The sequence below is a fragment of the Pipra filicauda genome, unplaced genomic scaffold (genome assembly GCF_003945595.2).
Source record: "Pipra filicauda isolate LSUMZ 115617 unplaced genomic scaffold, ASM394559v2 scaffold182_size1470994_pilon, whole genome shotgun sequence".
Lineage (NCBI taxonomy): Eukaryota > Metazoa > Chordata > Aves > Passeriformes > Pipridae > Pipra > Pipra filicauda.
The window spans coordinates 662,321-682,578 of record NW_024104290.1 but is presented as its reverse complement, the minus strand read 5'-3'; the positions used below and the strand labels follow the sequence as shown (position 1 = coordinate 682,578).

The 20,258-nt window shown below is 46.8% G+C and overlaps 1 protein-coding gene and 3 non-coding genes across 4 annotated transcripts; all 4 read right to left on the bottom strand.

Moving 5' to 3' along the window:
* Positions 1–13,629: 13,629 nt before the first annotated feature.
* Positions 13,630–19,524, bottom strand: HSPA8 (heat shock protein family A (Hsp70) member 8). Its single transcript, XM_027721004.2, has 9 exons — positions 19,425–19,524; positions 18,312–18,521; positions 17,628–17,833; positions 17,388–17,540; positions 16,077–16,632; positions 15,562–15,764; positions 15,092–15,290; positions 14,598–14,830; positions 13,630–14,114 (listed from the first exon to the last, which is right to left on the bottom strand). The coding sequence occupies exons 2-9, from the start codon at positions 18,514–18,516 to the stop codon at positions 13,929–13,931; spliced, it is 1,941 nt and encodes a 646-aa protein (XP_027576805.1). The 5' UTR covers positions 18,517–18,521; positions 19,425–19,524; the 3' UTR covers positions 13,630–13,928.
* LOC113987893 lies at positions 14,437–14,533 on the bottom strand. Its single transcript, XR_003540700.1, has one exon. It is a non-coding gene; the product is annotated as a small nucleolar RNA SNORD14 (small nucleolar RNA).
* Positions 15,374–15,470, bottom strand: LOC113987892. Its single transcript, XR_003540699.1, has one exon. It is a non-coding gene; the product is annotated as a small nucleolar RNA SNORD14 (small nucleolar RNA).
* Positions 15,841–15,931, bottom strand: LOC113987894. The gene has a single exon (XR_003540701.1). It is a non-coding gene; the product is annotated as a small nucleolar RNA SNORD14 (small nucleolar RNA).
* Positions 19,525–20,258: the final 734 nt, after the last annotated feature.

Genomic DNA, 20,258 nt, shown 5'->3' with positions numbered 1-20,258 from the left:
ATTAGTCAGAGTTGCCTGCGCTGTGGCCTTCAGAATAAAGGCAGAAATGTACTTTAGAAAGATCTGAGTAACACACTTTACTCGAAACATTTTTGTATTATATGGCTTCTTGACTGTTTCAGCTTACTCTGTATCTGTGCACTTTATTTTAAGCACTCCAGAAGTGGATGACAGGTCTGGGAGGGGAGGGAGGAAAAGAAAAAGAAAAATAAGGACAGAATCCAGTCAGCATCTCGCAAATGCATCTTCAAATAACGCTTTAAAACTGGAAATTACCTTCTGAAATGGGATTTTGTCCCTTTCCAAGGGTGAGGTATTCAAATGGAAGGGAATATTACTTAATGTTAAGAACACTCCCTCACATTTGTCAGTATAATTTTTAAAGGGAAGTATTAAAATGCTCTGAGTCATCTGAAACAAGTGGTGATGCAGGTGGGTTACAAATCAGTGAGGTAACATTTCCATGATTTGGCCATGCTTAAAAAATAAACCCCATTTATTTAGTTCTGCAATGTTTGATTCAGCCCAGCTATTCCTTGCTCTTTCTGGTATTTTATTTTAACATGATTTCCTGCTCAAACAAAAGTGAGCCTTGTACATCCCTCTCCAACTCTCCTTTTCCCCCTTACCGTGGTTTTAACAGAGCAATCAAATCCAGTCAAATTAGTTGGACAATTAGCAGCCTCAAACATACATTTTGCCCCAAATATTTCATAATTAAGTGGCTGGAGAGAAGGCAGCAACTCCATTGTTTCAGTGTGAGCCTGAAAATCACTGTGGTGACTTTGGCATTTGTTTTTTAGACCAGAAAGGTGATGGAAAACTGCCCAGACTTAAAAACACGCTGATTTCTTGCTGAGGAAATACACAAATTTGATATTTTTAGGTGTTGATTTAGCTTCCACCCGTCTGTTATTTTTCATAATGAGTTATGGGGCTTCTTAGTCCATAAATTCATTTTCTGCTCTTCAAAGCTGGTATTAGAAACACTCAATTCAATGTAATCGCCAGATTCACCAGTGTAAAGAAAATATTAGTTTTCTGCCCAAACTTTAGGTGTTTTTTTGACTTTGGAGGGGATCAAGACTTGGAATTCAGCAGCCCAAAGGAGTCTTGGCAAATGAGTTTGCCATTTGTTGTGGTAGGTGGAAAATTCAACCTGCAAGTCCAACAGGTCAAGTAAAATAAGCTTGGAGAGAGTGGGAAACAAACAGATCATAGAAAATGTCCTCAAAATAGGGGGGATTTTAGAATTTTATAAGCCTGTGCATTTTCCTATATAAAAGAGGTGTCTATAATATATATAGAACATAAATAATAACCATAAAATGACATAAAATGTGTGTGTCTGCTTGTCGGTGCATTTCTGCCCGGCCGAGATCAGTCCTTGAGCCTCCAAATAAGTACAAAAAAAAAAAAAAAAAAAAAAAAAAAAAGAGAATTTTCCAGTTTGTATCCTCTGGCAAATGCAACACACATTAAATTCATTTAGCCTAGTGCATTTTTAATAGGCATTATTCATCTATTACCTTAATGAGCTTGTGGTGAAAGCATATTGCCTCCCAATTTTAACAAAAGCAGTCTAATACTGCTGCAGCTTTTTCCCCTTTTGCCTTCTAAGGCAGCAACACGGAGGGGGGAAGAAAAAAAGCCATAGAGACAGATAAGGTTTTTATTCTGTGTCACAACACTACATTAAGAATAAAACCTTCCACTTAAACACTTAAATGAAAACATCGAGAAACTAATTTACCATTTGTAACCACATGATTTAAGTAGGAGCAGCTTTAATTTTCTTCCCATTTTCCTCATATTCAATGTGAGCCCACATTAGATTTCACTGGCTCAAATCACAACACTTAAAGCCACTTTCATTTTCTTTTTGATTAAATAATTGAAATTCCTGTCACTGCCTGCACTTTACTAGCACACAAATTTTCTGTGTAAAGATAAATACTCTTTTTTTTTTTTTTCTCACTGGCTGTAGGGTTTGGGGGTTGTTTTGGTTTTGTTTTTTTTTGGCTTTTTTTTTTTTTTTTTTCCAGTTTAATCTTAAAAGCAGGCAAGGTTTAGTTTATTGATGGTTCCATAAAATGGATCACTACTCCATTCACCTATTTCGTGGAATTACACCGCTCCCATTAAGTGATTGTTTGGAGAAATTATGGAAAGCCATCTTGGCTAATTTAGCTGTCAGCGTTGGGAGGTTATTGCCATCCAACCCTAAAAGGACAGGAAAGCTGGTTCCTCCTGTGCTGCTCCCTTTCCACACACACACACACATCCATCAATTCCTGGAGCCGGGATTTTTAGGGAAAGGGTTTGTTTCACAAGTTTGATTAACTGATTTTATTAACTAATAAGTTGCTCCCACCAAATTCAGGACTCTTCCCCTGGATGTGCAGCATCCCTGGGGTGGGAGGGAAAGCTCCCAGAATTCCACAAATTCTGGGATCTGTTTTCACTTTTGGGCTGTGGAGGGACTGACCCTGCACGGGATGTTTGGGTCTGCTCAGGGACGGGTTAACTCTGGGTAACAGGGTTTAATTTTGGGCTTCACGTTCTCATATTTATATTTATTTATATATATAATATATATATTTATATATATTATCTATAGTCTGTGCTTCAATTCCTTATACATATTATACATTTATATATATTATATACAGTCTGGGCTTCAGTTCCTTACATAGGAAGCATATACATATATATATATATATATGTATAACGTATATATTGTATATAGTCTTTGGGCTTCAGTTCCTTATATATCAAGCATTTATATATATTTTATATATATATAAATTCATATATATATTCAGTTCTTCATATAGAAGAAGTTCCATATATAGAAGTTCTTTATATAGAAGCATATATATATATGTATATATATATATATATAAAATGTAAGTGTTATATATAGTCTCTGGGCTTCAGTTCCTTATATATCAAGTATTTATATATATATATATATATATATATATAGTCTGGGCTTCAGTTCTTTATATAGAAGCATATATATATATAAAGTGTAAGTATTATATATAGTCTCTGTGCTTCAGTTCCTTGTATATGAAGCATATATATATTTTCATACATTATATAAAGTCTGTGCTTCAATTCCTTATATATGAAGCATTTGTATATATTTATATATATTATTGATAGTCTGTGCTTCAGTTCCTTGTAATAAAGCATTTTTATAGATTTATATATATTACAAATAGTCTGTGCTTCCATCCCTTACATATGAAGCACTTATATATATATTTATATATATTATTGATAGTCTGTGCTTCAGTTCCTTGTAATAAAGCATTTTTATAGATTTATATATATTACAAATAGTCTGTGCTTCCATCCCTTACATATGAAGCACTTATATATATATTTATATACCTGATCTATAGTCTGTGCTTCAGTTCCTCTGGGAGTTTGGGTTTGGTGCTGCTCATCTCATCCCCCCACCAAAGCACTGACGGCCTTGAGGTTTGTGCAGAATTCTTTGAGAAGAGTTTGTGACCTTCAAAAGGTGTTTCCAGGTTTTTTCTAAGTGTATCTGCTGAGCTCTTGGAAGGTGTTGCCCTTGGATCCCAGCCTGGCCAAGATCACCTCAATCATCAGCAGCAAAAACAATAATTTAATTTTCATGTAAGAGGAGTCCATTCCACACAGCTGAGAAGCCTTCCTGACAGCGTTGACTGTGCATTTTCTGGTTTAAAAAAACCCAAATAAATAAATCTACGGACAAACCCAAACTCCCAGAGGAAAATCAGCCACGTGAGCCGGGGCCAGAAGTTAAGGACCTTTCTGTGGACAAAGCAATGCACCAGGTCAGCCCAGGCTTTCTGTGCTGAAAGGAGCTCCAAGGAGCAGAGGGAAACCCATCTTTGTGACTGCCCCATCCCTTCCCCTCTAACCATTCACCCCAGAGCACATTGTGAGCACAGAATAACTGGGCACGTCAGCCTCAATTAGGCAACTGCTAATAAAGCAGATGCTGCTATTGTGGGCACCAAGTGTGGGTGCAGGAAGGCCCCCAGCACAGCCCAGGCTGAGCAGATATGATGCTAATTGAACTCTTGCTGGCAATTTTTCACCCCTAAATGAACAAGAAAGAGAGGAACCTTGCAGTCTCATCTGTTCAGCTCGTGGGCAGGGAAATGTTTTCAAGGCCAGCAAAATGAGCAACTTAATCCACGGGGATGTTTGGCAGGAGGGGCTCCTTAGCAGAAAGCAACACCCCAAAACCCCGAGAGGGTGAGTGTGGGTTGTGCCCTGTTCCCTCCACAGCAGCAGGGCTCAGGGACTTGGTTATTTTGTTTAATCTTAAGGAAACTGAGGGTTTCTGCAGTTTTTCCTTGCCCAGAGGCTGGAGATCCAACGTGAGGCAGCAGGAAGGTTTTCCAGGCTGCTTCCAAGGCAGCTTCAAGGAGGCTCTGACAGCACAAATGTTTCAAAGAAGGACTTAATTAACCCCTGGGCACCTGAATTTAAACCTACTCTTCTCCTGCCCCTTTACTGCTAAACCCACATCTAGAACCTGCCTCTTAAACCTGCCCCTTCTTTCCCTCTTTCCTTTCTAAGGGTGTTGGGAAGAGGGAAGCTCAGCCCCAAGGCTTTGGTGTTTAAACCCACTCAGATGTCCCTGATGCAGCCAAGCAGCTGGAGGTACCAGCAGGCAGGAAATTTGGGGGCCTCTGGGACCCCCTTGGCACTGCTCAGCACCCCCTCACCCCAAAAAAGACAAGAGAGACCTTTCCAGGAAGGTGTTGGTGCCAGTTTGCAAGTTAAGCCTGACTAAAGTGAAGCTGAGGACTCCCAGACTAGGACTAGAACCTAAATTCCAGGGTTAAACCTGCTGGGGATTATTTTTTTGGCTGAGAGCCTCGTTTTTTATCACTCCTGGCACAAAAGAGTTGATTTCTCCCCCTTATTGTTATCAATGAATAATTAAGTCTCTCCTAGTAACCCCGTGCTGAGACTGCCTTTTAAATTAAAATATTTTCCATTTGATTTTTGTTTGCTACTCATTGAAAATTGGGAAAAATAGGCTAATTACAGCTATCCTAATTAAGCTCCTGCAATAACCCATAATTATGCCCGTATTTATCACCTTTGTGCTGGGCACTTTAACCTGTTGTGGTTTGTAATTAGCGTTGGGGGCTTTAATTTTTTTTATACCTGCCCCCCCCCCAGTATAGGTGGGGTTTGAATTGAAAGTGTGGAAACAAACTCTCTGTTTGTGAACCTGTAATTGGGGTAATTTAGGAGGGTTTTCACGAGCAGCAAGCCCAGGTCAGAAAGCTGGGCTAGGTTTAAGCACACTTGGGTGAGTCTGAGTGGATTTTAATAAAGACAAATTGCAGCGTCGCTGCTGAGCAGCACAAACTTGGCCTTTTTTTCCCTCCCCTCCAAAAAAAAGAAGATGTGGAGAAAGGCTGAAATGCAGCCAGAGCAAACTGCATGAGATGCCAGCCCCTGCTTTCAGGGGTTGTGTTTTACTGCTCCGTGCTGGGGGAAGGTGCACGTGTTGCAGTGGAAGTGCTTTCCTTCCTCCCAGAGCACCTCCTTTAATGGACACAAAAATGGGTTTGCAGGGGAAAACGCCTCTCCTAGGCTGGTAGTTGCTAAATTCTATCCGTGCTGACTGCCAGGGAGGAAGGACTGAAGGACTCACAGATCCAGAGGAGCTGCTGGCTTTCCTGAGGAAAACCCCTTTTCCAGCAGCTCCCTGGAGTCCCCTCTGCAGAAAGGCCCTTCCCTGGTGCCTGCCCTTGCAGGGAACCTGTGGGTCCCGTGGTGTAAAACTGCAAAATAAGGGGTTTTTTTGCTGCTAAAATGCTCCTATTTCACATGCCCAGAGAGCTGGGGTTACAGGAATGACTTGATTTCTCAAGGCACTGCAAGACTTGAACCCCCTTTGGTTGAAGAGCTTTCCCAGGAGAAGGGGAGGGGAGAGAGAAAGGAAAGGAGAGCTGCCTTTATATTTATATAGGGAAACCTCCCAGATTAAACCACTGAGGCTCCCTTGGCTCCTCTAAACACCCAACAAGGTGGGCTTTGATTTCTGGATCCTTTATTAGGACCCTTCTATTTCTCCTGCTTTTCCTCCCTGGGTGGTTGGATAATTTCTGTGCCTTTCTATTAAGGGATGTGCTTTGGGGTCTGGTGATGGTAAAACCATCCAGCTCATGGGCACACAAAAAAGTTTGTGGCTTTCTGGATGGATCAGCTCTCTCCCCTGATAGATTTTGGGAGCTAAAACACAACGAGGAGACAGGGATGTACTTTGTGCACTGGGAAACCAGTGGTGTTCTGCATCCACCTTCCCCAGCTGAAAAACTGAAAACAAAGAGAATTTCGTGAGAGAGAAAATGTGGTCCCAATGAATTGTCTGCTAATAAAGCAAACTGAAAAAATGAGATTAAATATGCACAGTGAGAGAGAAAATGTGGTGCAATGAATTGTCTTCTAATAAAGCAAACTGAAAAAATTGGATTAAATATGCACAGTGAGAGAGCAAATTGTTGGAATAAATTGTCTTCTAATAAAGCAAAGTCGTCTCAATTAAATTTGGGGGGGAGGGGTCATCAGTCTTTTGAGGACAAATCAGAGAATATCCTGACTTGGAAGGACCCACAAGGAACATTCTGACCCTGCACAGGAACACCCCTAAAGTTCTAAATAAGCCCCACAGACTTCAGCAGAACCCAACCAGTGCCACAACATTTATTAGTTCATGTAAGAGACAAAAATTAAAGTAGAACAAGGGGTGTGATATTTGCACTAAACCCACTGTCCTTATGGACAAACTTGGAGCAAGGAAAGGAGAAATTTGTTAAATCAAGTCAATTTAGTGCTCTGAAATCAGGGGAGCCCAGCACTGGCCACACTTATGAGGCCATTCAGGGCTGATTTATTCCCTGAGACCACAGAGACAAAATCAAGCCATTACAACCTTTTTAAAAGCTTTCTTGCAACCAACTAAAAATATCCATTGCTGACAGATGCAAGCTGTCAATAAGGAATTTAAGAACTCAGTATGAAGAGTGGAAAGAGTGCAAAGTCTTGATAAACATCTCAAATTGGGTCTTACTCAGTGGGAAACAAGTAGTTTATAGTGGTAATTGTAAAGGGCATTTTACATTGAATCAATTAAATGAAAATCTTTTAAAGCCTTTTTAAAAAGAGACCTTTTTAAGTTAACAGGTGATTTTAATTGGAACCATGGGACTTGCATCACGGGAGGCTGGGTGGGTTTTTTTGTTGAGGTTTTCTTTTTTTTTTGGAAGCATTCAATATAGGGCAAAATCGATACACTTCCATCAGCATCTGAACTCCCAGAGTCCTGCAAGTTGAATAGTGAAGGCAAGCAAGAATTACAGTTTGCTCTGGGTTCGTGAGGCTTTTTCCAGCAATTAAATGTGCCTCCATCACAACTCCTTCATTGTGAAAGGTGCAGGAGAATTTGTCAAGACTTGGTTGCTGAGGATAATTTTTTTTAGCCAGAATCCTCTGCCATCACCCACTATAAAACTTCTTTTAATAGATATTTTTGACATAATCAAATGCAGTAATTGCAGCATTTAACTTTTAAATTCCCTTTTTTTACCCCTTCTCAGCCCTCTGAAGAATTATCAGCAGCAGGCAATGCCTGTGAACCTGAGGGACAAATGCCACGAGCACAAAACCTTCCCTCTAAAGCAAATGACACTTTGGGCCATTGCCTTTTAGAGCTGGTGAATCCCTGCTCTTCCCAGTGCTCTGCAATCCATCAAATCCAGCGAGGTGAGATCCAGGAACAGCAGCTGCCTACCTGGGAGGAGGAGAGGGAAAACCAGGGGCAGGAATAACACTCAGGAAAAGGCTTGGAACTGGTTCCTCTGCAGAGCCCTGGAGGCAGAATTCACTGGGATAACCTGTGGATCTTTTATTCCTCAAAGATCAACTCCAAATTTCAATCTCATCTCCTAAAAGTCAGAGGGAAATGTCCGGTGTGTCTCATCCCAACAGGGACAGCTGAGATCCAGGGGGAGTGGGGTGGCAGAAGAGGCAAAAAACCGCATCACACAACCTGCATTTTGGGTGAAAAAAACCCTCAAAGGGCCACTGAGAAGTTCCCAGGGGAATAAACATGATCTTTGCAAGAGACGGTGCACCTTCCTTAAAGCAACCCTGGAGTTACATCCTGATGTTACCTCCAACAAATAAAAAGGTACAGAGCCTCTAAAAGAAGCATTGAAGCCTCTGAAAGAAGCATTGAAGCCTCCTGGGTGTGGACAAAAAAAGAAAGGCTGGAGAAATATCTCAGCTGACTGACAGGAGGAATTCAAGGAGGGGCAGCACCAAGGAAGGGGCATCCCAACATCTTCCCTCCCTGAAGTGGAGGATTGAGGCCAGCAAGGTTGAAGACATGAGTATCTTTATTTTAGGGTCATGGGAAACATGAAACCCCTCTAAGTATAAACAGCACATATTCCCTGGAGGTGTCCAGGGCCAGGCTGGAGCAACCTGGGATAGCGGGAGGTGTCCCTGCCCATGACAGAGGGTGGACTAGATGAGCTTTAAGGTCCTTTCCAAGCCAAATCATTCTGGAATTCTGCACTACAGGAGGTGGTTTGGATCCCTCCTGCCCTTCCCTACCCCTGCAGTGACTCCCTTGCCCTCACACACAGGGCATTCCCAAACTGGTGGGTTCCTGTGTGGCTCCAGAGACCCACCAAAATCCCAGCAGGGCAGGTGGGGAAACTGAGGCACAGTGAACCCCAGCAGGGCAGGAGCCAGCAGCAATCCAACCCCTCCTCCTGGGCATCACACCCTCCCTTCCTGCCTGGAATTGCTGTGCTGCTGCTGTGCACCCAGTGATTAGTGAGAGTGTGAAGTTATGGAGTGGGAGATCCAATCACAGCCACAACTCCAGCTCTGCACAGGCCTATTTGAAAGGGTAAGTGTTCCACAGTTGTTTTTTTTTTTTTTTCATGCCTGCAACAATCTACACAAATAGGCTTTTAAATTAAGCAGTGATTTGGAATATAAGTGAGTGCATTTAAGCTGCTAAGAGATGGAAAGATCCTAATGGCTGAAATATTTGTCATATCACAAATAAACTGGCTGTATGGGGAGCTACTAATATAACTAATTTTTACCAAATCCTTCACTGCTCTGTGACAGAAAATGAGGTCAGCACAGGTTGAGGCAACAGCAAATGAGCAGCTGCCAGAAGGCAGCACAGAATACTGATAAAGGACTCTGCAGGAACAGTGCTGCCTGCCCACAGAAACAGGAATCAGTTTGTTCAAATTAAGATAGAGCTTTTCCAGAGCATCCAAGGTTTTAATGGAAAGGTGCCGACGAATACAGGCTTTCAATGGATCTGGAATACAAATGCCTTCCCAGGTGTTTCCTCCCTGTCCCTCCAGGCCTGGGCACACCCCGGTCTCTCCATGAGTTCTGTGGGATTTTTGAAAGGCACTGGGGTGTCAGAGAGGGCAGGAGGTGCCCCGGGGCAGCTGATGAGAGTCCCTGGGATTCCTAGGGTTCCTCTGGGGTTTTCCAGTTACAGGAATTAACCCCTGACCTGATCCGCCACTCACAAGGAGGAAAAGTGAAAGGAAGAGGATTTTGGATAACTTGGGTCACTGTAATAGAACAAACCAACCCCAAAGCCCACAGAGGTGGTGCCTGGCAGTGCCTGGAGCACCTCTAGAGGTTGAGGAGCCTCCCAAAATCACTCCAGTACAAGGTGCTCTGAGCTGCCAGATGGAGGACAATATACCCAGGGAAGAGGGAAATGCTCCATGCCAGGGCTGCAGCAACAGCCTGTGTTTTTCTTGCCATGCTCTAAAGGCTACCTCAAACATTTGGGACCAACTGGGATGCAGCCATAGTGTGGTTAGATGAGGAAAACAACAGAATTGTTTTCATTCTCAGAAAGAAACCAAGAATGCTTTGGAAGGGGGGTTTTCCCCCTCCTTTACAGGGATAAGAAGCCTGTCTTTGAATAAGGGGAGGATTTTGGTCCAAATGAGTGAAAAAAATCAAATAACTCCACTGGTGAAGAGGGAAACTGAGATGGGGAAACTGAGACATGGGGAAACTGAGGCACAAAATGTCTTCCATAAGAATTATAGAATCAGAGAATCCTGAGCTGGAAGGGACCCTCAAGGGTCATCCAGTCCAGCACAGACACCCCAACAATCCCACCTGTCCCTCAGAGCGTTGTCCAAACCCTCCTGGAGCTCTGGCAGCCTTGGGGCCGTGCCCACTGCCCTGGGGAGCCTGGTCGGTGCCCAACCACCCTCTAGGGGAGAAATCTTTTCCTAATATCCAACCTAACCCTCTCCTGACAGAACTCCAGCCATTCCCTCAGATCCTGGTGTAAGGGAAAAGACTCAGTGTCTTCACTGTGGCAGCCTGAGAGTGACCCCACCATGGCAAAAACGGGTCAGAGAGGGGACCAGGGTGTCCAGTTTTAATTTGGGATGACAATCACACAAAACCCCAGCTCCCTGTGCCACATGAGAGGGGCTCTCCTGGGATCACTGCCCAGGGAGCTTTGGGAGTGGAACAGCACCCACTTGGGAGCATCAGCCAATTTAAGAAGAATAAGCTCCACATGGATTAGCAATAAAACTTAAAGCTCGCCACACTCCCGAAATGGAACAGTGGAAAGGGTTCATATTTGATAACCATTAAGTGGTTTAATGAAATAATTATAACCCAGACTCCTGAGCCCGGCCGGGATCAATAACTATGAGCTCTGAGCAACAGCATGACCCAAGTCCTGCCATTTTCCCAGTGCTCCCCAGCAGGCAGAGTGTGAGACCACAAATGAGATTGACTGGAAAGTTGCATTAAAACCCCCCCATCAAGGGCACTCATGGATTAAGGGCCGCTGTGGCGCTGCAGTGGGCTGGTCAATACGCTTTATTTTCCGCATCAGCCCCAATTTTGCCACCTTCCCTCCCACTATTAGTGGGAGTCGATGTGCTGTCGATGCCTGGTGCTGGCAGAAGCTGCATTAATGCAGGCTCACAAAAGCAGGGCTCGTGGCATTATCACTTCACTCACTTTCAAATTACAGCCTAATGTTGTCTCCAGGCAGCCTGTGACACGTTAACACTATGTGTGGTTTGCTGGTGCCGGGCTAAATATTTCATGGCTAAAGATTTCAGGCGAGATTTGACGACTGAAATAAACCACTGCCCGGTGGGAAATCATTCCAGGCAGGAGAGCTGGGCCTTGGTGGAAAATCAACAGGAAAGGGGTGATGAGGGTGATGATGTGGGAGAGGGGAAGAAGAGCAGGGAAGGTGTGAGGGCAGAAGGAGGGCTGGTGTGTCCCCGTGTCTGCTGGGTAAAGGCAGTGGGGCAAATAAATCAAATAAATGCAGTGATGGGGCAGAGGTGATGAGAAAAACAATACAAGTACCTGCACCTGTACTGCAAAAATAATACAAGGTACTCACCTGTCCAGGTACTCACTTGTTCAGGAATTCACTCATCCAGGAATTCACTTGTCCAGATACTCACTCGTTCCTGTACCCTCACACAGTACCTGCACTTGCTGCCAGGCACAGGTTTAGGTGCCCTGTTGCTGCTTTTAAATGTCAAAGTGTTCCCCCTGACACGTGAAATGCAGGTGGATGGACTTCAAGAAATGCTTTGTTTTGGTGGGTGTCCCTTATTTTGCTCCCCTGTTTTGCAGACAACTCTTTAGGTTTCTGTGCCATTATTAATGGAAAATCTCATAAATTTGACATTGTTTTCACTCATTTATTCACAAAACCTGCAGAACTCTGCAGCAGCCCCTTCTGTCCCACTCTGGGTCTCACATCCCTCTGGCCAGACCCTCAGCCTGTACCTGTGCTTGTTTAGGATTTAGGAACCTCCTCCCTGAGCCTGACCAGGCTGGTGGATTTGAACCAGAGCTCTGACAGCCCCCACCAACACCCTCCTGTGAGCCCTGTGCTGGCTTAACCCACTGGTCCTAAAATACCCTAAAATACCACTTTCCCACCCCCATTTCCACTTAGTATCCCTTAGGGCAACAAAGGCATCACACACCATTCATGAGAGGTGCTGCCACGGATCCAATTCAATGCCATAAATATTTTTTGGGTGACATCATTCAAAACATTAGAGGGGCAACCAAAAAAGGTGCCTCTGTGCCATTCCATGGTCAGGTGCTGCTATCTGGTGGCCCAGCACCAGCAGTGCCAGCAGGGCCCCCAGCCCCCCCAAACTGAAAGGAATTTAAACCCTGCAGTGCAACATTTATTTCCCACTCAATTACGTGGGATTAATTAATGTTGTGGTTATTCCCCTAATTATTATCAGGGGACTATTAACAGCTGGCAGTGCAGGGGATGTTGCAATCAGCAGGCACAGGCTGAGGGGACACTGAGGGACAGTCTGTCCTATGCCAAGGTCACCTGGGACAGGTTTATTTGTTCAGTGGTTTGCCCAGGGCTGTGATTGGGGTTTGTGATGAAAACAGGGATGAGCACACGGGGATGGTTCAGTTCCTGCTGAGCAAGGTTGGCACAGAGGCCTCTTCTGCTCCTCACCCCACCAGGGGAGGCTGGGGGGGCACAAGGGGACACAGCCAGGTGACCCCAAGGGACCCCCCAGACCCTGTGGGGTCATCACCATAAAGAGGTAGGGGAAGGAGGAAGAAGGGGACACAGGGATGGGATTTTTCCTCCCTGGTCACCCTCAGGTGTGATGGAAGAATAAATCCCTTGTTTTGCTTTCCCATCACCAGTTAAGCTCCGTGTCACCCCCTGGGCTCTCTCAGCATTGCTGTGCCCCCAAGTACCACTCACAGCTCTGGCACTGCAACCCAAAAATGTAGGAATTTGAATGCCACAGGCAGCTGAGGGAGCTGGGTTTGCATTTGGAGGCGACCTCGTGGAGGGAACATGATCCCTGCCTGGGATCCAGTGGCAGGATGCACAGGAACAGCTCCAAGCTCTGCTGCAGGGTTAGACTGGAGGGGGAAATCCTTCCTGAGGTGGGCAAACACTGGAAAGAATTCCAGAGGTGATGTCCCAGGTCAGTCCTTTGCCTTTAACACTGGGTCTTTCAGCCCTGCAGGCAGCTGGACTGGATGATCTCTCCAACTTCCTTCCAACTGATCCTGGCCTAGAGGTTTTCATGGACTGCACCTGCAACTGAGAACTGCCACTCCTCTGCTCCAGGCTTCACTGGGAGCAGATTGCTGCTATATAAATTGATATTCAACATTAATATACCAGCAGTTTCCACAAAATACGTGCCATTACTGCTCATTGTTGCTGAAAAGGCCACCCAAAACCACCTCCCCACCCAGCAATGGCTTCTCCAAACTTCAAGCCACCTCTGAACCCCCAACTTCCTGCAAGTCAGATGCTTCAGCTCCTAAATGCTTTTAAAGACCAAATCATTATCTGTGTCTACTTTAAAAATGCCACTTATTGGTCAACATCTATGATTATCAGCTTTTAAGTTCTTCCCCAAAAATGCATCCACTCCAGCATCCACTTGGATCATGTTTAGGTATCATTAATATCTTTATTTACCCTGAAGTTTACTTTCCTTTCCCTTAATGTACAAATACAAAGAAGTGAAGACAGAGACAGTGTGATGCCCATTAAATAGTTTTTATTCTTTAGGACATGAACTGCATTTCCACTCATTACAGTACTGTAAAGTGCAATGGTTTCATCTCCCTCCTGTGCACACTTTCAAGTATTTAAAATGCCCAGAAAATGTTTCTTTTTTTCTCTTGAATTTTTGTTTTCTTTTTACAGCAGCTGAGTTATGGAGTTTTAATCTGGCAAAACCAACCCAGATGTGCCTACAGGTTTGGGTCCTTCACTCTACCCCCCACCTGGGGGTCCTCCAACACTAACTGCTAGTGGAATGCATTTCCCAGTGTCCTTAATCCACCTCCTCGATGGTTGGTCCAGAAGAGGCTCCACCAGAGGGAGGAGCTCCACCACCTGGGAATCCTCCAGGCATCCCACCGGGCATCCCTCCAGCGCTCTGGTACAGCTTGGTGATGATGGGGTTGCAAACCTTCTCCAGCTCCTTCTGCTGGTGCTCAAACTCCTCCTTCTCGGCCGTCTGGAAAACACAAAGCTCAGTTAACGTTGCTCTCACTCATGGACACAGCCCAGAAACAAAGCAGGATTATATATTCTAAGAATCTAGGCTTATTTTTAGTCCAGATCATTGTTATTATTATTTTTGCTTATGCTCAGCCCCACCAAGTCAGACTTGCATTGGACAGATGTAAGATAACTTCTGCTCGGTCTAGTTTCAACACTACCTAGTACTTTTATCACTCTTTAATCTTAAGGTCCTGCTGCTTCAGGAGCAACACATGAGGTCAGATCACTCATGGGAGAATCCCAGTTGGAAAAAGGAGGGTTTTTGGAAGCTGTGGTCGCTCAGACATCCAAGGAAGGAACTTGGACCAACACAAGTCTTTCGACTTCTGGTGGAAACTACGAATGGCTTTGGAGTCACTTTCATCACAGCAACCAAAGCTTCTCCAGCCTCCTGGACCAGCCCAGCCCGACACCAGGACCATGGAATGTGACCTACCTGATTCTTGTCCAGCCAGTTGATGATCTCATTGCATTTGTCCAGGATTTTCTGCTTGTCCTCGTCAGAGATCTTGCCCTGGAGCTTCTCATCCTCCACAGTTGCTTTCATGTTGAAGGCATAGGACTCCAGGGAGTTCTTGGAGGACACCTTATCCCTTTGCTTCTCATCCTCTGCCTTGTACTTCTCTGCCTCCTGCACCATCCTCTCGATGTCCTCCTTGCTCAGCCGGCCTGCAGAATACAGGGCATGGTTTGTGCTCAGTCACAAATTCCCAGGAGTTAAAAATCACACATTTCTAGTTAGTTTGGGCAGGCAGAAGAGGCCCAGAATGTGCTTTCTTAGGAACTCGTGAACTACTGCACCAGCAGCAAAGCAAGGCTCACAGCTATAATCAGTGTGAAAGTGCCAATTACAGCCAAATTGTGATTAAAATAAAAAGCACACTTCAGAGCTCTTCAGCCTCCCACCCTCAGGAACATGCGGGTCCTTACCCTTGTCATTTGTGATGGTGATCTTGTTCTCCTTGCCAGTGCTCTTGTCCACAGCAGACACGTTCAGGATGCCATTGGCATCAATATCAAAGGTTACTTCAATCTGAGGGACACCTCTGGGAGCAGGGGGAATGCCAGTCAGCTCGAACTTGCCCAGCAAGTTGTTGTCCTTAGTCATAGCACGTTCTCCTTCGTACACCTAGTGAGCAAAACCATCCAATTATGATTAAGGTTGACATTATTAAACCATAATGAGCTATTAATTATCCTGAGGGGACATGGTCGCTCAGACATCCAAGGAAGGAACTTGGACCAACACAAGTCTTTCGACTTCTGGTGGAAACTACGAATGGCTTTGGAATCACTTTCATCACAGCAACCAGGGATTTACAGACTGCAAGGACACACCACCTCTGGCCTAAGAGTTACTGCAAGCATCTTATCACCTCAGCCCAGAGCTCTGTGCTCACCTGGATCAGCACCCCGGGCTGGTTGTCAGAGTAAGTGGTGAAGGTCTGGGTCTGCTTGGTGGGGATGGTGGTGTTGCGCTTGATCAGCACTGTCATGACGCCTCCGGCTGTCTCAATACCCAGGGACAGCGGGGTCACATCCAGCAGCAGCAGGTCCTGCACGTTCTCAGACTTGTCTCCAGACAGAATAGCAGCTTGCACAGCTGGGGAGAGAAAGGGGAAGCGTTAGGAGCCAGATAATGCTACAGATAAACTGAACACTACAGTCAGGCACATGGCTCGCTCAGACATCCAAGGAAGACTTTGGCCATCATTAGCAGACTTCTGGTGGAAACTACGAATGGCTTTGGAATCTGATTCATCATTGCAAGTCCAAGGAGATTTACTGATTTGAAGAGCTTTAGTCATCCAGGTGGTAAACAAAGGGCCTACACCTGTACTGCTCTGAGACCTGAACTCAGGTAGCAGCTTGTACCACCACCTCCCACAGCTGTGAGTTATATTAACATAGTTACCTGCACCGTAGGCCACGGCCTCATCAGGGTTGATGCTCTTGTTGAGCTCTTTGCCATTGAAGAAGTCCTGCAGCAGCTTCTGGATCTTGGGGATGCGCGTGGAGCCGCCCACCAGCACGATGTCGTGGATCTGGGACTTGTCGAGCTTGGCGTCCCTCAGGGCCTTCTCCACGGGGTCCAGGGTGCCCCGGAACAGGTCGGCATTGAGCTCCTCGAAGCGAGCCCTGGTGATGGAGGTGTAGAAGTCGATGCCCTCGTAGAGGGAGTCGATCTCGATGCTGGCCTGGGTGGAGGAGGACAGGGTGCGCTTGGCGCGCTCGCAGGCGGTGCGCAGGCGGCGCACGGCGCGCTTGTTCTCGCTGATGTCCTTCTTGTGCTTGCGCTTGAACTCGGCGATGAAGTGGTTCACCATGCGGTTGTCGAAGTCCTCCCCGCCCAGGTGGGTGTCCCCAGCAGTGGATTTCACCTCAAAGATCCCATCTTCGATGGTCAGGATGGACACGTCGAAGGTGCCGCCGCCCAGGTCGAAGATGAGGACGTTCCTCTCAGCACCCACCTGGAGGAGACAGACCAATGTTTTTAATTCACCTCCTGCTGGGGGGTCAACAACTTTTCTATTTGGCCATCAGACAGTTAAACAGGTTTCATCATAGCTTTAAACAATTACAGAACTTTTACCTAAGCACCTTTTCTACTGACTTCCAGAAATATTAATATTTCTTGTCAACGATTCCAATGGATAAAGACTTTTAGAACATTTAAAATACATATTATAGATTGTAGTACAGCTTTTAGCAGTTTTAGAGTAGAATCCTTAGCTAAGCACCTTTTGCACTACATTCCTGAAATGTTTTAATATTTCTGGTCAGGGATTCCAACAGATAAAGACTTGTAGAACATTTTATCTATAGAAAACATACTTAAAAAAAGACATTAACAGGCACATTGCTTGAGATAACTGAGTCAAAGCTGCTCAGAGGACTCAGAAACCTTGAAGCTGTTCCAAGGAGGACAGAAGATGGTAAAGAGGAGGATGAAGAGGAAGGAGAGGTCTTTGTGACTGCTTATCAGTCAGGAGAGGGGTGTCTGAGGGAAGTCTGATGGGACAGACAATTTTGGGCTGGGTACAACCGATGATTTAATATTCAAATATTAATTAGATATAGTTACACAAATATTAAGGCCTACACTGTGGTGTGTGCAAGTGCACCTGAAGTGCTGTGATGTAAGAACTGCTTTCTACTCTTCTCTACTCAAAACTGTCCAGAACTATTTCTCCTAATTCAGACCTGATTTAACACCACACCATACCTTTTTGTCCAGCCCATAGGCAATGGCAGCTGCTGTGGGCTCATTGATAATTCTCAGGACGTTGAGCCCTGCAATGGTTCCAGCATCTTTCGTAGCCTGGCGCTGGGAGTCGTTGAAATAGGCTGGGACAGTCACCACTGCATTAGTAACAGTCTGAAAAACAGCAACCAACAGCTCAGTTATCCACATCAACTGCTCAGAGAATTACTCACGACACTCCACTCGAGTCCTAAACCTCACCTTTCCAAGATAAGCCTCTGCAATTTCCTTCATTTTGGTTAAAACCATGGAAGAAATCTCTTCTGGGTAGAAACTCTTTGTCTCGCCCTTGTACTCCACCTGCACTTTGGGCCTGCCAGCATCGTTCACCACAGTGAAGGGCCAGTGCTTCATGTCAGACTGGACCACAGAGTCGTCAAATCTGCGCCCAATCAACCGCTTTGCATCTGGAAAACACCATTTGAACATGAATATTATGTTTATCCACAATTAAAATCTTTAAGTTCTTCCTAAAAATGCAGAAAACCATGGAACATTATGCTTAATCTGGAATTATTACTGCCTGTGTGCAGGCATTGCTGACTTTCATCTCCTGGATATGCACAAACTCAGTGGTACCATCTCAGAAATGCTGCAGCTGGACCATAAACCAGCATGAGACAGTTAGTCAAGGCCACTTAAAACAAAGTGCTAAGAAAACCTGCAGCAAGGCAAGGTTTTAGCCCTAAGGCAATTACCTTCCTTGCATATAATATAAAATTAATTAGCAGTAATCTAACTGTATTAATCAGGCTAAAAACAAATTAGGGATTTTAATTTGCAAGAGGAAGCTCTAAGCCTGCTATTAGTAATTACTGTAATCAGGTAACATTTATCCCTTTGCTCAGCTTCTTTACACCAAGTCTGGCAGTCCTGCAGCCTTACCAAACACTGTGTTGGTTGGGTTCATGGCCACCTGGTTCTTGGCAGCATCTCCAATCAGCCTCTCTGTGTCTGTGAAGGCCACGTAGCTCGGTGTGGTCCTGTTGCCCTGGTCATTGGCAATGATTTCCACCTTCCCGTGCTGGAACACGCCAACACAGGAATAGGTGGTGCCAAGATCGATCCCGACAGCTGGTCCCTTCGACATCTTGTCTGGAAAATAAAAATAAAAAAAGTTTAATTAAAAGGGCAGAACTGCTGAAGGTTGCCCAGAGAAGCTGTGGCTGCCTCATCCCTGAAGACTTCAAGGCCGGGTTGGAGCAACCTGTTTCAGTTAAAGGTGCTCCTGCTCGCAGCCGGAGGTTGGAAGCGGTCGATCTTTAACATTCCTTCCAATCTAAATTACCCTGCTACTGCAGGATGACCCCTGCAATCCCATTCCCGTTATCCCACGTGGCACCGGGAGCACACCGGGTACATTCCCACTTTCCACCGCTTGGCGTCCTTTGCGCCCCCCACCACGTGGTGCGCGACTCCAAGTCCCGGCGTGCCCCGCGCCGCCCGCGCCGCGTGACGAGCACAGCGGGGCGGGCCCGGGGGCTGCCGGGAAATGGAGTCCCCGCCGGGCGGGCCGCGTGTGCTGGCACAGCCCCAGCCCCGTGCGGCACCGACCCCACTGCGATCCATCCTCCCGCAACACCCCGCACCGGGCCGCTTCTCCACTCTCCCCTCCTTCCTCCCCGGCTTCGGGCACTACATGCCCCGGGGCGGCCCCTTAGGGATTCAACTTGGGCGCTGCGTCTTCTGCAGTCCTCCCCCTCCCGCCCTTTCACGGGGGGGTGGGGGGGGTTCGGCGGGGAAGGAGCGGAAAAACCGCTCACAGATCAGGAGTAAACCGGGGGTAAAAAAAAGCACTGCAGCGGCAAAAAACGCGTCTGCACGCGCCATTCCAGCCCGATCCCCGCAGCGAAAAGCCCTCTCAAGACACAAAACCACCCGCGCCCTCCCGAAGCCGGCCCAAAGCTCCAAAGCTCCCTCTTTCCGCGCCTCCCCCCACGCAGCCACATCCCCCCGCACCCCCCGCGTGCCGCACAGTAGCTCCCCCAGCGCCATTACCCGCAGTCCGGCCCGGTCTGTTTCTCACACGGGATCAGACGCTCCGCTCAGCTCCTGTTCGCCCAATGCCCCGCGCCCGCCGAGCTGGCTTTTTATACCCGCCCAGAACCTTCCAGAAGGACACGCCCCTCGAGCGCTGCCCGGGCCAATCAACGCGCGGGTTCCACCCCCTTGCCCGCCGGTGATTGGTCGTCGTCCTGCGTGACGCGCACCGGAAAGGGGCGTGGCGCGCCGGCCGGCCCCGTGTTCTGGAACCTTCATGCGCTTTCCCCGCGCACCCCCCGCCCGCTACGAGCGGGGCGGGGCTTCCCGTGCGCCGCGGCCAATCAGAGCCCCCGTCTCCGGCCGCGCGCGGGTGACGACCCCCAGGGGCGGGGACAGGGAAGGGGCGGCAGCCAATCGGCGCGCGGCGCGCCCGGGTTTCGTTTGCATATTTCGCAATGGGACCAATGAGAGCGCGGGCATGGAGGGTGATTTGCATAGAGGGAGAGCGGAAGGGGGGGAACGAGAAGATGGCGGCGCCATGAGGGGCAGGGACCGCAGAGGTCCTGTGGGGTTAATGAGCGTTAATAATTAAGAGATCCTGTGCCCCCGGGATCCCGCTGTGCCCTCAGAATTCCCTCCTGCCCCCCCCCCCCGGGAATGGCGGCATTTCCCGTTGCTGTGCTCGCAGCCCCTCCCCACAGCCTTCCCCGCAGCGTGTGCTCACTGATCTCCCCGGTACAATAATCACCGTCCTCCATGTTCCCTTCAACAAGGCTCCCGGATTTGTCCCCGCGCCCTCTTTCTCTCCCAGGAAACCACGTTTGTGGTGTTTTAGGGAGACACGGGGTT